This window comes from Bos javanicus, chromosome 5 (assembly GCF_032452875.1).
Source record: "Bos javanicus breed banteng chromosome 5, ARS-OSU_banteng_1.0, whole genome shotgun sequence".
Lineage (NCBI taxonomy): Eukaryota > Metazoa > Chordata > Mammalia > Artiodactyla > Bovidae > Bos > Bos javanicus.
The window spans coordinates 43,225,758-43,240,770 of record NC_083872.1 but is presented as its reverse complement, the minus strand read 5'-3'; the positions used below and the strand labels follow the sequence as shown (position 1 = coordinate 43,240,770).

Here is a 15,013-nt window from a genome sequence, read left to right as displayed (position 1 = left end):
TACTGGAGTTTCAGCTTTAGCATCATTCCTTCCAAAGAACACCCAGGGCTGATCTACTTCAGAATGGACTGGTTGGATCTCCTTGCAGTCCAAGGGACTCTCAAGAGTCTTCTCCAACACCACAGTTCAAAAGCATCAGGGGCGGCGGCTGGGAGGAGCTACCCAATGCACGAGGCCAGGGGCGGTGGCTGGGAGGAGCAACCCCATGTCCAAGGAGCGGTGACTGCACAGGTGCAGGAGGGCCTAGAGGAGCTATTCCATGTTCAAGGTCAGGAGGGGCGGCGGTGAGCAGATACCCCTCGTCCAAGGTAAGGAGCAGTGGCTGCGCTTTGCTGGAACAGCCATGAAGAGATACCCCACGCCCAAGGTAAGAGAAACCCAAGTAAGATGGTAGATATTGCAAGAGGGCATCAGAGGGCAGACACACTGAAACCATACTCACAGAAAACTAGTCAATCTAATCACACTAGGACCACAGCCTTGTCTAACTCAATGAAACTAAGCCATGCCCATGGGGCCACCCAAGATGGGCAGGTCATGGTGGAGAGGGCTGACAGAATGTGGTCCACTGGAGAAGGGAATGGCAAACCACTTCAGTATTCTTGCCTTGAGAACCCCATGAACAGTATGAAAAGGCAAAATGATAGGATACTGAAAGAACTCCCCAGGTCAGTAGGTGCCCAATATGCTACTGGAGATCAGTGGAGAAATAACTCCAGAAAGAATGAAGGGATGGAGCCAAAGCAAAAACAATACCCAGCTGTGGATGTGACTGGTGATAGAAGCAAGTTCTGATGCTGTAAAGAGCAATATTGCATAGGAACCTGGAATGTCAGGTCCGTGAATCAAGGCAAATTGGAATTGGTCAAAAAGGAGATGGCAAGAGTGAATGTCGACATTCTAGCAATCAACGCACTAAAATGGATTGGAATGGGTGAATTTAACTCAGATGACCATTATATCTACTACTGTGGGCAGGAATCCCTTAGAAGAAATGGAGTAGCCATCATGGTCAACAAAACAGTCCGAAATGCAGTACTTGGATGCAATCTCAAAAATGACAGAATGATCTCTGTTCATTTCCAAGGCAAACCGTTCAATATCACAGTAATCCAAGTCTATGCCCCAATCAGTAACACTGAAGAAGCTGAAGTTGAACGGTTCTATGAAGACCTACAAGACCTTTTAGAACTAACACCCAAAAAAGATGTCCTTTTCATTCTAGGGGACTGGAATGCAAAAGTAGGAAGTCAAGAAACACCTGGAGTAACAGGCAAATTTGGCCTTGGAATACGGAATGAAGCAGGGCAAAGACTAATAGAGTTTTGCCAAGAGAATGCACTGGTCATAGCAAACACCCTCTTCCATCATAACTCGAACTATTACAAAAACTACTCTTAGACACAGACATGCATAAATACTGCTAACATTCTCTGAAGATATGCATATCCCTCTCTAGGTGTGGCAAACCCCTCTTTTATCCTTTCAAAGAGCCATTATACTCTTTAAATCTACACATATAAAAGTATATCTAAGATATCTAAGTACATATATATATATATATATAAAATCTAGATCTAAGACATCTATAATACCTCACTTCTCACTTGAGTAAGGTACACTCTGGATACAAATAACTTCTTTCAAGATAATGGGAAATGCTGTATTTCTTCTTCTATGGCATTGTTAAAAACTTTGTTTTTTAAAAAGTCTTAGTCCCAGAGATTAGCTGACTCACAGAATAAAAGTTATTATGGGGATGAAAGTAATTCACCTGGCACACAGGAAAAAGGAAAAGAAATAACAATTCTAAACCAAAATTAAAAGCAAATTCTTCTCCATACGTGGAAATGCAGATATTGATGCAGTATAAAACTGAGCCCAAGCAGGAGCCTAAGAATTTAGGGCAAGGAGAATGAGAAGTCCTTGCTTGAGTTTCTAAGGCAGCAGAAATTAAGAACAGCTTTAAAACTGTAAAAGATTATTCCAAAGTCCCTTTTCACAGGAAGCTTTGATAATATGCTTTTTATAAAGAGAAAATCATAATATTTTAATCTGCCTTTCTTTGCGTTTGCTCACACCCACCTTCAAGTACAGATGGGAACATGTGGTTGGATGATATCAAGGTCCCTAAATACTGAGGAGAGGAGGAAAAGAAAGGATATGGGTGACTGATAGGTCTAAAGTGGGCCTAATGGAAAAGATCCTTTGGGCTTACTTCGTCCCACTTCAATTACCCATCCAAGTTTTCCCTTGACTTTTCAAGACTATGTTTGCATTTTCCTTGGACTACTGTCCTTAAGGATGGTTCTTACTCACTCTTTATTCAAAATCCTCTGCCTATGTGTTCACTATCCTTCATCCTCTTATATCTAAAGGGATTTTAATAGATGCTGTCTGGAGACAGAGTCTTACCTGATAGAAAACATTTTTCTCTTAGGGAGAATATTTTGGGAGGAGTGTCAGGTTGGTGAGACAGGTATTCAGGGCCTTTCTATTTATACCTACCAGGGTAGCTAGTGCTGAACTATGAGAAAGTTGACAAACATTTTTTGTAATGGACCAGATAACAAATATTTTAACTTTCAATTTAGACAGACGATCTGTTACAAATACTCGGCTCTGCCATTGTAGCATGAAAGAAACCTTAGACAATATGTAAACAAATGGGTATGGTTTGTTACAATAAAACTTCTTTGACAAAAACAAGTGTTATGCCAGATTTGGTTCATGGGCCATAAAACTACAGCATGGGTGTTCTTTATTGTTGTTCATTATTCTTGAGCCCTGCAATAAAGATCAAAGCTTATACTCTGGAAATGCAAAATGTAGGTATCTTACAATGAGGCGATTGATATGCACTTGCTGGGGTAAGAGTCCTAAAGCTGCAGCTACTCCTTGGCGAAATATCCGAAGCAAGGTTATGTTCAGCCTGTTTACATCCATTTGCAGTGTCTGGAAAATAAAAAATTCAAATTATAGTAAATCTTTGATTTTCAACATTCAGTTCCTGATGGATGACTGACCACAAAAATTCCTGTGACTCTAAGAAATACACAGTTGTGGTGCTTTATTTCATTTTTAATGGAGATAAAATTATAGGGACATTTTACGTGAAATTTTAAATGGTGTTAGTTAAGAAGATGGTACATTGTATAACAATGTGATTTGTCTAGTTATAATCAAGAGTTCATATGAATGATCAATTCACAAAGAATTTCACTGAAACGTGTACTGATTTATTTTGCTTTAAGTCCAGATGATAGAATGGAACATGCAGCCAAGTACATTTCAGTAATCCAAGCCAGAGGACATCTTTAATTTGTGTTCACAGACAGTCACAGAGAGGAAGATTCTGTGTAAGTTCCATAACACCAGACTTGGCAGTTTCTCTATAGAGCAATTTGCTGCCAGTGCAAGGCAAAAGAATGAGCTGCAATGATGCATTTTCAAACTCTGGTAAAGAAATCAATGGAACTGATAATTCAGTCTAAGGTAAATAATTCTTATTCAATTGCTTGGGCAAGCACTCTTAATTTTCAAATAGCTTTGGAAAAAGACAACTAACTATTTAAAAATTCCTAAAATGTAAACCAAGGTATGCAATTAATACTACATCCTTAATTTAAGCCATGGGTGCTGTTAATACATTCAAAATTAGTTAACTATGTATTTTCAAAAATGCATCATAATCACTTGAAATAGATGCTTTGCAAAGTGGGGAAACTAAACCTTTAGGCATTTCTTATTTTATAACGCTTAATTCCCTGATTTGACCATAGAAGATTAATGGTAACTGTTAGATGACTGCAATACCATCTGTTCTATAAAGTGAGGTGCAGGTCTATGTACACACTTTTGTGACTAAGCGATTGGCTTTAAGTGTGATCTACTGGAGTATAAGAACTCTTAGAGGACCTTCTCCCAGTTTGCTGTGGAAGAAGAATTAATACTGCTTCAATAATTTATAGCTTTGTTAGGAAATAGTAACTTCTCTATACATAAAGTTGGTACAAAATAAGTGATTGGAAACTGGACCAAATACTCATTGCTACAGGTGGTGCAGTGGTAAAGACCGTGCCTGCCCAATGCGGGAGATGCAGGAGACGTACATTCAATCTCTGGGTCAGTAAGATCCTTGGAGGTGGAAATGGCAACCCATTCTAGTATTTTTGCCTAGAGAATTCCATGGACAGAGGAGCCTGGTAGGTTATAGTCTCAGTTCAGTTCAGTTCAGTTGCTCAGTCGTGTCTAACTCTTTGCGACCCCATGAACTGCAGCACGCCAGGCCTCCCTGTCCATCACCAACCCCCGGAGTCCACCCAAACCCATGTCCATTACTCAATGGATGATGCCATCCAGCCATCTCATCCTCTGTCGTCCCCGTCTCCTCCTGCCCTCAATCTTTCCCAGCATCAGGGTCTTTTCAAATGAGTTAGCTCTTCGCATCAGGTTATAGTCTATGGGGTTGCAAATAGTCAGACACAGCTGAGCACGCATGCACACACATACACAGAAATCAAAGGGAGTGGGTGAGGTCAGAAGAAGTATAATGGTTTCCAATCAAAATGTACACCCAGCTGAAGTCTATACTGCTTTTGCACCTTTGAGTCTTTTAACACGTGCATAGGGGCAGGGGCCATAGAGCTTGGTCATGTTAGGTAGCTGGAAGACTCCTGGCAAAAAACCAGAAATCCAGAAAAGGGAAGAACTATTGAAAAACTCTATCCAAAACCCCAACTATAAGGTACAACTTGCTTCTGGGGAGGGGAAAAGGAGAATTTTGCTGGGAGTATGTAGGAAAGCTACATTAATGCCATCAGTAACACTTAAAAAAAAAAAATCAAACGAAAGCCATTCAATGATTCACAGTTGTTTGTTATGTTATTCTCTGTGCTTTTCTATGGTTTAAAAATGTTTCCTGTATACAAAAATATACTTTGATGCAGTGGCTTCCCAGGTGGCACAGTAGTAAAGAATCCACCTGCCAATGCAGGAGACACAAGAGATGCGGGTCTGATCCCTGGGTGGGAAAGATCCCATGGAGGAGGAAATGGCAACCCACTACAGTATTCTTGCCTGGAGAATCCTATGGACAGAGAAGCCTGGCAGGCTACAGTCCATGGGGTCACAAAGAGTCGGACATGACTGAGTGACTGAATGCACACACTTTGATGCAGAAAGTAAAACTGAAGGATGAGTAGGATATAGAAATGCAGTAATGAGAAAAACCTAATACTTTTAAGCACACTTTATATTTTATGAAAACATGCTTTATGGAAAATCCAAAAGATTAGAAAAACTAAATCCATCTGGTGGCTCTGAGAAACAGAGACTTCCTTTTATCTAACAGCTTACTTTCAGCTCTGCAAAGCTGTGGAAGCTGCCAATAGATATTGGACCTTGTATTGGAGACTGTTTACTCCCCTTCCTTTGGAAAGCCCAGAGATGGGTTCCTCTGTTACTGCAAACACTGATGAGGAACCACCGACTTCTGGCTCACCAACAGTGTTTGTCAGGCAGGGTGAGCAAGCAGGCACAGCCCTTGATTCCCATGGGCATGATTTGGAGCCAACAGTCTATGCTGAGAACTGCAAGCCAAGGGGGTTGTGTACACACTTGAGAGCTCAATTCCCAGGGCCATGATTAACTTGAGGCTTGTAACTGTGGAAACAGTATTAAAGTTTCTCAGATTGAAATGGCAAATGGATGTGAAATGGGAACTCAAGATTTAAAATCACTCAAGATGGCAACGTTCCAAGAAGGTAAAACTGTGCCTTTGAAACAGAAATTTTAGACTCCCTAACTAAAATGAAGAAGTGAGTTGAAGTAACTGGTTAAAACTCCAATCATCTGGTTCATGGGATCAAATATTTGAATAATTTACCTCAGTTCTCTGCTTGCCTGTGAAAAGCTGAACTGGTCTCAGAGCACATGCATGTATTTCTGACTATTCACCATGAAACAGTAATGCTAAAATACAGTATAAACAACAACAAGAAAGATGTATCGGAAAGCCTAATACATGCCAGACATTATATACAATTACAATTTGAGGAAAAGAAAGGGTTCTAGGCAAAATGAAAATTTTATTTCAGGGAAAATAAATATGACTTCTTATAATAAGAGAATATATGTTACTTCTTCCTTCTGGAGAGATGCTAGAAACACACAGCTTTTTCTCATCCTATTCTGTTAGATCATAACAGCTATGACAGAATATAAATTTCCATGACAATAACAGTGTCACAACTTCAAAGTTACCATATAACAGTGCAAGATATATTTCAGTCTTATTCTAAACCCATTTGGTCATTTCTATTATTTAACATACAAATGACTGAAAATTTTAAGTTTAAAAGAAATTACCATGCTCTTTTCAAGTGCAAATGTTAAGCCATTTCACAGTAATGAATGATGCAAATAGAGTTACTATCCCAAACAACTGAGTATTATTATTGATATTATTAATATCTAAACATATAAAAAATTGAACATGGTAAAAATTCAAAGATTTCAAGCTCTATTTGTATTTAAATTTATTGGGCTTCCGCCTTGCAAAGAGATTCCTGAGTCAGTTCCTTTGATCTGGGACCCATGTCCCCTCCCCCAGGTCTACTTCTTCCCACAAAGGAAATACCCCTGTGTAATATGACTTTCTTTCTTTGGTCACTAGACAGTCTACTAAAGCATATGAAGCCTATGAGTCTTAGATATAAATCAATTTGAGGAAACTGATGAAAATGCAGCACCTGAATTTATGTACCAGCATTATGTTTAAGTTGTAAGTATGTGGCTGGCTTTTAGTTATTTATATTTAAAGGGCAGTTGAATTATTTTTGCCTGGGGGGGTCGGTTTTCTAAATGTTCGTCACCTCTTGAAGCTATTAGGCAGCTTGGTCTGTCATCTGATCACCCCCAGTAAGAGTCAGGAGCACACCTGCTGCTGCTGCTGCTGCTAAGTCGCTTCAGTCGTGTCGGACTCTGTGCGACCCCACAGACGGCAGCCCACCAGGCTCCGTGTCCCTGGGATTCTCCAGGCAAGAACGCTGGAGTGGGTTGCCATTTCCTTCTCCAATGACCCTAATAGGGAGAGGAGGGCCAAAGAGATGTCCTCAAAGCCCTCAAAGAAGTCCAGTTTCAATTCCCAACAGCCACAAATGATCCCAGCTTCCTTTAGGACCAAGCCTGTCAGGAAGACTCCACTCTCCCCTTTCTAACTTTAACGTGTGCTCACTGCTCCGCAGGATCTCTAAGCTCATTCTTGGCAAGGAGTTTTCCCTTTTTGACCAGCAGTTGGAATGTCAAGTGATTCCCAAGAACAAAAGCAAAAGTTTCTCTGTCTCTGAACAGAGAAGAAAACCCTGACCTATTGGAGGAATTTATACCATCACTCAACCCCTTCTTCTAACTCCCTGAGCTGTCCTCTACTGTCACTCACACACTAACCATTTTTATTTCCATATTTCATGCTCCCACCTTTCTTAGAGTCCTACACCTGCAGCCTTCCACCTGATTGTTCCATTTATGCTTCAAACACAATATTACTCAAACTGAACTTAACTTTTTCCCTCTCCTCATCCACAACCAAATTTACTTCTCTTTCCATATTTAATAAAATATAATGCTGCTGGATTTCCATGACCTCTCTTTCCCTTCCCTTTGCTTGCATCTTTCAGTTCTCTGACAGTATTCTATGTTGAACTTTAGTTATTTTTGTTTACATTTTAATAATAAAAATTCATATTACAAAAATTTTAAGTTACAGAAAGATATAGAGTAAAAAATGGAAGCATGCTTTCCTTCTCCTAACTTTTCATTCCAGTCCTCAGACACAACATTGCTATTTCTTGTGTACTCTTGCAAATATTTTCTATGTGTATAGAATGTAAAATAATGTATATTTATTATATACCATGTTTATTATTATTAAATACAAATATGATTAAAATACACATATTGTCCATAGCTTGCTTTATTCCACTTAATATATATTTAATTTATTAAATATATCCAAATATACTTCTGTATTTACAATATATATTGTCATTAAATATAATATTTTGAGTCTCACCTAATAATTTCTTACTATAGTTTAGCTGATCCTTTTGACTTTTATTATTTTAATAGATCTAAATGGCACCCCACTCCAGTACTCTTGTCTGGAAAATCCCATGGATGGAGGAGCCTGGTAGGCTGCAGTCCATGGGGTCGCAAAGAGTCAGACACGACTGAGCGACTTCACTTTCACTTTTCACTTTCCTGCATTGGAGAAGGAAATGGCAACCCACTCCAGTGTTCTTGCCTGGAGAATCCCAGGAACAAGGGAGCCTGGTGGGCTGCCGTCTATGGGGGTGCATAGAGTTGGACAGGACTGAAGTGGCTTAGTAGATCTAAATGTGTTTTATGTTATGCTATCTTTTAAAATTTGTTTCTATACCTCCTTAGTTTTCTGTCCTTTGTTAAGTGGTTTTTTTTTTTTCTTTTTTGGTCATTCTAAATTTTTTTTCTTCAGGTGCCTATGTTCATAATATACATATTGCATGATAATACATTTAAATCTTTATTTCTTGATTTGAAAACTTCAACAAATATTTATTAATTGCTGCTATGAAAAGTGAGGAAATGTACATCTCTTCCCATCAATTATCATTTTCCAGTTTTTATAATTACATTATTATTTTTGTATTGTTATATTTGATGATATTTATGTTTTTATGTAATAGAGACTACTCACTAAACCTATTGTTTCCTCCTGGTATCTTAGCCCATTTATATCTCGGTGGAGCCATGCAATAGTGCTCACCAATTAATGTAAATTAAAGTGAAGTGACATTTTCAGTCTGAGGCAGTCTTCTCTACCCTCTCTCTTCCCTGTCTATAAGCTGTATGGGTCCAGCATGACTCTGAAGACTGTAATAAAATTATGGAGCCATACAAAAGAAGATGCATAGGATCTGATCACTGCATGAAGCAGGGGTCCCATCCAACACTTGTTAAACAGCAACATGAGTTAAAAACAAACTTTTATTGCATTAGTGAAGTGAAGTCGCTCAGTCGTGTCCAACTCTTTGCGACCCCATGGACTGTAGCCTACCAGGCTCCTCTGTCCATGGGATTTTCCAGGCAATAGTACTGGAGTGGATTGCCATTTCCTTCTCCAGGGGATCTTCCCGACCCAGGGATCAAACCCGGGTCTTCTGCATTGTAGGCAGACGCTTTACCATCTGAGCCACCAGGGAAGCCCTTGGGATTGTTTTAGCATTATTTACACTAACGAATATATTCTGTAATTAAAAATTTTAAGGCTCTATAGTGTTAGTTACATATTCATAGTCAAGATCATTATCAGCTCTTTTTTAGAAGGGCATACATTCCTGAATTCTTTATTTTGATGTATCTCTTATTTAGCCGTATTTCATTATCAAGTAGGTTCTTTAAAGCAGGCTTCATAAGCGCTATGTTTCCTCCCATGTTATGTGTTTGAAAATGTAGTTATGGTGCCTTTAACAATAAATTACAACTTGGCTGAATATTAACTTCTTGATTCAATCCCCATTTTTATTTCTTGCCTTTGAACTCTGCTGCTGTTATTCCAATGCCTCTTGGCATTGAAAATTGCTGTGAAAAATGCTCTGGCCTGAGGCCAGCCTGTCTTGTAGATAATTTGCTTTTCTGCCTGCAATCTCATAGTAATCTTTATTTTTTAAAGTTAAAAAGTTTCACCAGGATGTTTCTTTGATTTGATAGTTTTTGCAGCATAGTATGCTCTTGATGTCTACACATCCCAGATGTCTTGTTTCAGAAGTATTTCTTCCTATTACACATCCGAATGATCTTTCTTCTAAATATTTTTTGGTTCAACTTTAAGGATACTAATTATACAATTTTATATTCTTTCTTTTTAACCACTTTATGTACTTGTTTTTTCTTACCACTTCTTTATCTTTAGTTCATCGAAAATTTCTCAGGTCTACTCTGTGTTTTTATGTGTTTTCAATAGAATCTAATCTAATTATTTGGTTTCTAGTGTGATTTTGATTCTGTAAAGTATGTTTATTATCTTCATTTATCTTCTGAGTTCTGTCAGTGTATTCTTTGCGATGCTTCAGATAAGATACGTTCTCTCTTAACTGTTTCAGACAGGAAACGGCACAAAATTTCGTTTATAGTTTCCTAATCTTCTCTATCCATTTTTAAATCTATTTTTTCCCAAAGAGCTCAGCTTCCTTTCTTTTTTAACATCCTCCAATGACTTTCTATTACTTTTAGAATTAAATTCAATTACATGGCTTACCAGGCTTTACTTTATTTGGCTCCCGTTCCTTCTAAATTTCATCTCATATCTCTCCCTCAAGTCACTCCACCCTTTTTTCCAGCTCCTCAACAAGCTGTGCTCATTCCCGCATCATGGCCATGGCATCTGCCTGCCCACTGGATAGTCATTCAACAGCACTATATGGTGGGTCCTTCTGATCTTTCTGCTCTCAGTTAAGTGTCGTCTCCTCAGAGGGGTTGTCCCACCTGGCCAATCCCTATCACATCACCTTGCTTTATTTTCCGGATAGCATTCCTCACTATCTTGTAGTTTCTTGCTTCTTTTTTTTTTTTGTTTGTTTGCTTATTATATACCTCCCTTCACTAAAATGAGCCTGGAGGAGGCATGGCAACCCACTCCAGTAATCTTGCCTGGAGAATCCCATGAACAGAGGAGCTTGGCGGGCTGCCGTCCATAAAGTTGCAGAGTTGGACATGAGTGAAGCGACCTAGTATGCATGCATTCACTAAAACGTGAGCACCGCCCTCGTGGAAACTTGCCTTTCTGGTTCTCTGTTATATCCTCAGGACCTGGAATAGTGCCTGGCACTTGGTAGGTGTTTAATAACTCTTTGTGAAGTGAAGGAATATGTAACTCATCACACTCAACATTGTGTAGTTACTATGCTTGGCCCATGAGTAGTACTCACTTGAAAGTTATGGGTCCACTTAGACACTCATTTCTTTCACTGGATATGCACCACAGCACTACACAAAGCAAGGGTTGGTTGAATCCAAGGATGCAGAACCTCAGGTATGGAGGGCCGACTGTAAAGTTACATTTGGATTTGCAACTGAACACTGGGGTCGGTTCAGCTAATCTTCACATTGTTCAAAGGTCGAAAACTGTAATTGGGTGGGGCTTCAATGTCGGGGCTTCCCAGGTGGTGCTAGTGGTAAAGAACCCACCTGCCCAAACAGGAGACATTAGAGACAGAATCGATTCCCGGATCGGTAAGATCCCCTGGAGTAGGAAATGGCAACCCACTCCAGTAGTCTTGCCTGGAGAATCCCATGGAGAGCGGAGCCTGGTGGGCTTTGATTTTCACGTGCACACGTGCACAAGCACACACGCACACACACACACACACATACACACACGCACACACACTTTGACTACTGCACCATTCAGGAGGGGGAAGAATCAGTTTATTTTATCTAACCAATTCTTTGAAACTTGTTTCTAACGCACAAAATCAATATCAGCTTCCTGAGTTGTGTGTTATACTGTTTGTAAACAGCACTTAATCAGTGTGTATATTTCTTGTGACTAATTTGAAGAGTTTTAAATTTTATCTTTCTAATTATAAAAACTAAATACGCTCATGATAGGAGATTAGAAACTTAAAAGAACTAGGAAAAAGAAATAAATATTATTCATAATAGTTTATTCCATCACCCTGAAATAAAGCTTGTGGTGTTTTAGTGTTAGCTTTTTTCTAACATGTAGGTAATATAATGTAATATGCACATATATCATATATATATGTGCATATCTAATATATATCTAATATATATTATATATCTAATATATATTATATATCTAATATATAATCATACAAATATGTATCCATTTTAACGTGATGCTATAACTGCCATGTCTCTATGCCTTTTCTCTTCCCATAATGTTAGGAGGAAACACTATTCCCCAACCCTGATGTTTTATTCTGTATGGTGGCATCTCAAATATATAATATTCCTGGTTCCTCCCCTCCTCGATCTCCCCAGGGGAGGGTAAGTGATATGTAATTGGTGCACTTGGAATGAGACACTGGGGCATATGTAGCTCTGTACTTCCTTTTGGGGTCTGCTTACCTGTAAATACAACCTGGTATACTCTTTGCAAATAGTAAAGTGAGTTGGGAAGACTCTGTCCCTTCCAGAGGCCCCAGTTGCCCAGTACTCTTGTGGCTGGTGGGTGAATCTGCTACAGAAGGAGAGGCAGGCAGGGAAGTATACTGTCATGCTCCTAAGTCACAGTCCAGCAGCTCCATCAGCAATAAAGCTACATTTTGTATCTTCACAGGTCTGTTTCCTCTGTCTTCCTCAGGCAGGAGAAGGGAGATGCTATTTCTTGTCCCCCTCAAACACCAATACATGGTGCACCAAAGCTAGACATTACATTGCACCCTGTTGCCCACACCCACAAAAGGCAAAAAGGCTCAACCACTGTTTTTGTTAGTTGGCCTTGATTTCAGCATGGATATTTACAGGGGTGGCAGGGTTCAAGGAAAATCAAGTATATGGTGCTGTGGAGTCAAGAGCAGTTTGTGAAAGAGGTTTGTCAATACTGCTGGATGCTGCTGAAGGTTAAGAAAAATGCAGACCAAGGAAAGGTTCTTGGATTTGTTGATGAGAAATAATTGGTGACCTTCAAGTAATGAATCTCAAAATGTGGTCCACGGTCCATTGGGAGGCCAAGTGAATCCTCACTGGAACTTATTTGAAAGTGCGGGACCACTGGGGTACAATCCCACAGACTTTCTTTTGTCCTAGGTATCTGTGTTCAGTTGCTCGGTTATGTCCAACTCTTTGCAATTCTTTGGACTATAGCCCACCGGGCTCCTCTGTCCATGGGCTCTTCAGGCAAGAATACTGGAGTGGGTTGCCATTTTCTCCTTCAGGGGATCTTCCCGACTCAGGGATAGAACCCGAGTCTCTTGCATCTCCTGAATTGCAGGCAGATTCTTTACTGCTGAGCCATTAGGGAAGCCCTCTTTTGTCCTAAAGGGTCCCTTAATGAGTTTTTAAGGGTTAGTACAATTTGATACTCATAAACTAAAGTTAGTGTGTTATGAGTGTATACTGAGACTTTGGTAGGAAAGCTGGGATGTTAAGATGTGATTGGATACTGAAAAAAACAGGCAAAACACCAAGGCCAGTTTTTTTTTTTGAGAACAAAGAAGACAAGATGGTAAATAGAAAAATCTTTTCCCTTCAGGTGGTAAGAATTTTGACCTTTATACTACAGCAATCATGCATCATGTGACTTAATCTTTCTTTTTAAGATCTCTACACTGTGATGAGCTACCTCTTTTAACACATGACATGCCAATGCTACTTTTAGGCAGAGTAATGTTTTGTGAGATTTTGAAAACAATTACAGTGCCAGCTTCATGAGTTTCTCACATCCTAGACTCTGTTAGAGCTATGGGCTGCTAAAACAACTGATTAGCTAATTAGTTAAAGCAATTCCTGAAGGAGCTAAATGAAAATTGGTAGAGAGTGAGAAAATGTATCTAAATTCTTATTTAGAAAGGAAAGACCTTGTGGACCAGGGAGATATTCAAGAGCTTCTCGAATTACGTTCTCACACATTTAAAAGCTCTGGAGTACTCGGTTTTCTAATAGCTAGAGAGAATGAATATGACTTAAAATAATTGTGAGTTTGGAAGTTGCACACAGGTAAGCAAATACCAAATAAGAAAACTTTGCCACAGTATAATATAATAGTTAAGAGCATGGTTAGTAAGACAGACTTTGATATATCCCGGGCTGAGTGACCTTGGTCAAATTACTAACTCTCTCTGAGCCTCAGTTTCCTCATCTGTCAAATCGATTGTTAACGGCATACTTTTCACAGGGCTTTTGAAGATCACCTGTTATCAAACATAAAACAGCTAAAACTGATAGATAAAATGTGCTCCATAGACTTTGCTTAAAAATATGGATTGACTGTACATCAATGTTACAAACAACGAAGTGATCTACTCTGGATACTCAGCACATGGATGAGGAGCAAATCTGTTGACTAAATGAAGTTCTTATACTTATTTCCTGGAACAGTAATAATATTAATATACTAAGAAGTGGCCTGATTGGATTTCCAGTGCTTACATTTACTGATTTAACAATCAAAGGACTTTGGCCAAAACTCAATTAGGAAATCTAGGTCAGAGGAAAAAGCAATGGTCAAATAATTTGGTTTTGCAAAAGTGACATAATTTTGGAAGAATACATGCGTGAGGTTTAAGGTTAAAATAGCACATTTTAAGAAGGGTTCTTTGATTTCAGAATCACTACTTTCATTCGCTCCCTACTCCACTCTAACCATGGTTGTGTGAACCATCAACTCAGACCCAAATTGTATAAAAGACTCCTTATAGCTACTGAATCAAATTCATATTCATGATCCTTTTCTTGTTTCTCTGTCTACTACTACAAATTAAATATTAATATTGAAACAGTCGAATCTAGTGATTTAGATTGGAATCTCTATCCTACTCATTTGAAAAGCTTTTTACAACCAATTTTTTCTTCATTTCATTAATCACCCTTTTCTATTTTAATATTATCTCTTACTTAGTGTTCCTTTTCACATCCTCTAATAAAATTCTTGTAAAAAAATCTTTTCTTTTGCCTTTAAAGACTCTTCTATTGGAATTTCCCTGATTGTCCAGTGGTTAAGACTCTGAGCTTTCACTGAAGGGGGCGCAGGTTCAATTACTCATTGGGGAACTAAGATCCTTCATTTCATATTCCTTGTGGCCAAAAGAAAAAAAAAGCCTCCTATAATTTAGCAATAAAGTTAAGAATTTTTTTTTTACATTTTATTTTATTTTTAAACTTTACATAATTGTATTAGTTTTGCCAAATATCAAAATGAATCTGCCACAGGTATACATGTGTTCCCCATCCTGAACCCTCCAGAATTTTAATACATTGTTCTTAAAACTTTAAATTCTATTTAATTCGG

The 15,013-nt window shown here is 38.8% G+C and overlaps 1 protein-coding gene across 3 annotated transcripts in view; it reads right to left on the bottom strand.

The window, feature by feature from the left end:
* Window positions 1-15,013, bottom strand: part of PTPRR (protein tyrosine phosphatase receptor type R) — a 273,598-nt gene that overhangs the window by 122,457 nt on the left and 136,128 nt on the right. For 2 of the 3 annotated variants that reach the window (XM_061416475.1, XM_061416477.1), the window contains exon 3: window positions 2,842-2,955. The exons of the other annotated variant lie outside the window; for it this stretch is intronic. In XM_061416475.1, coding sequence (XP_061272459.1) covers window positions 2,842-2,955 — 114 coding nt within the window. The remainder of the gene's footprint in view (window positions 1-2,841; window positions 2,956-15,013) is intronic. 3 annotated transcript variants of the gene reach the window in all.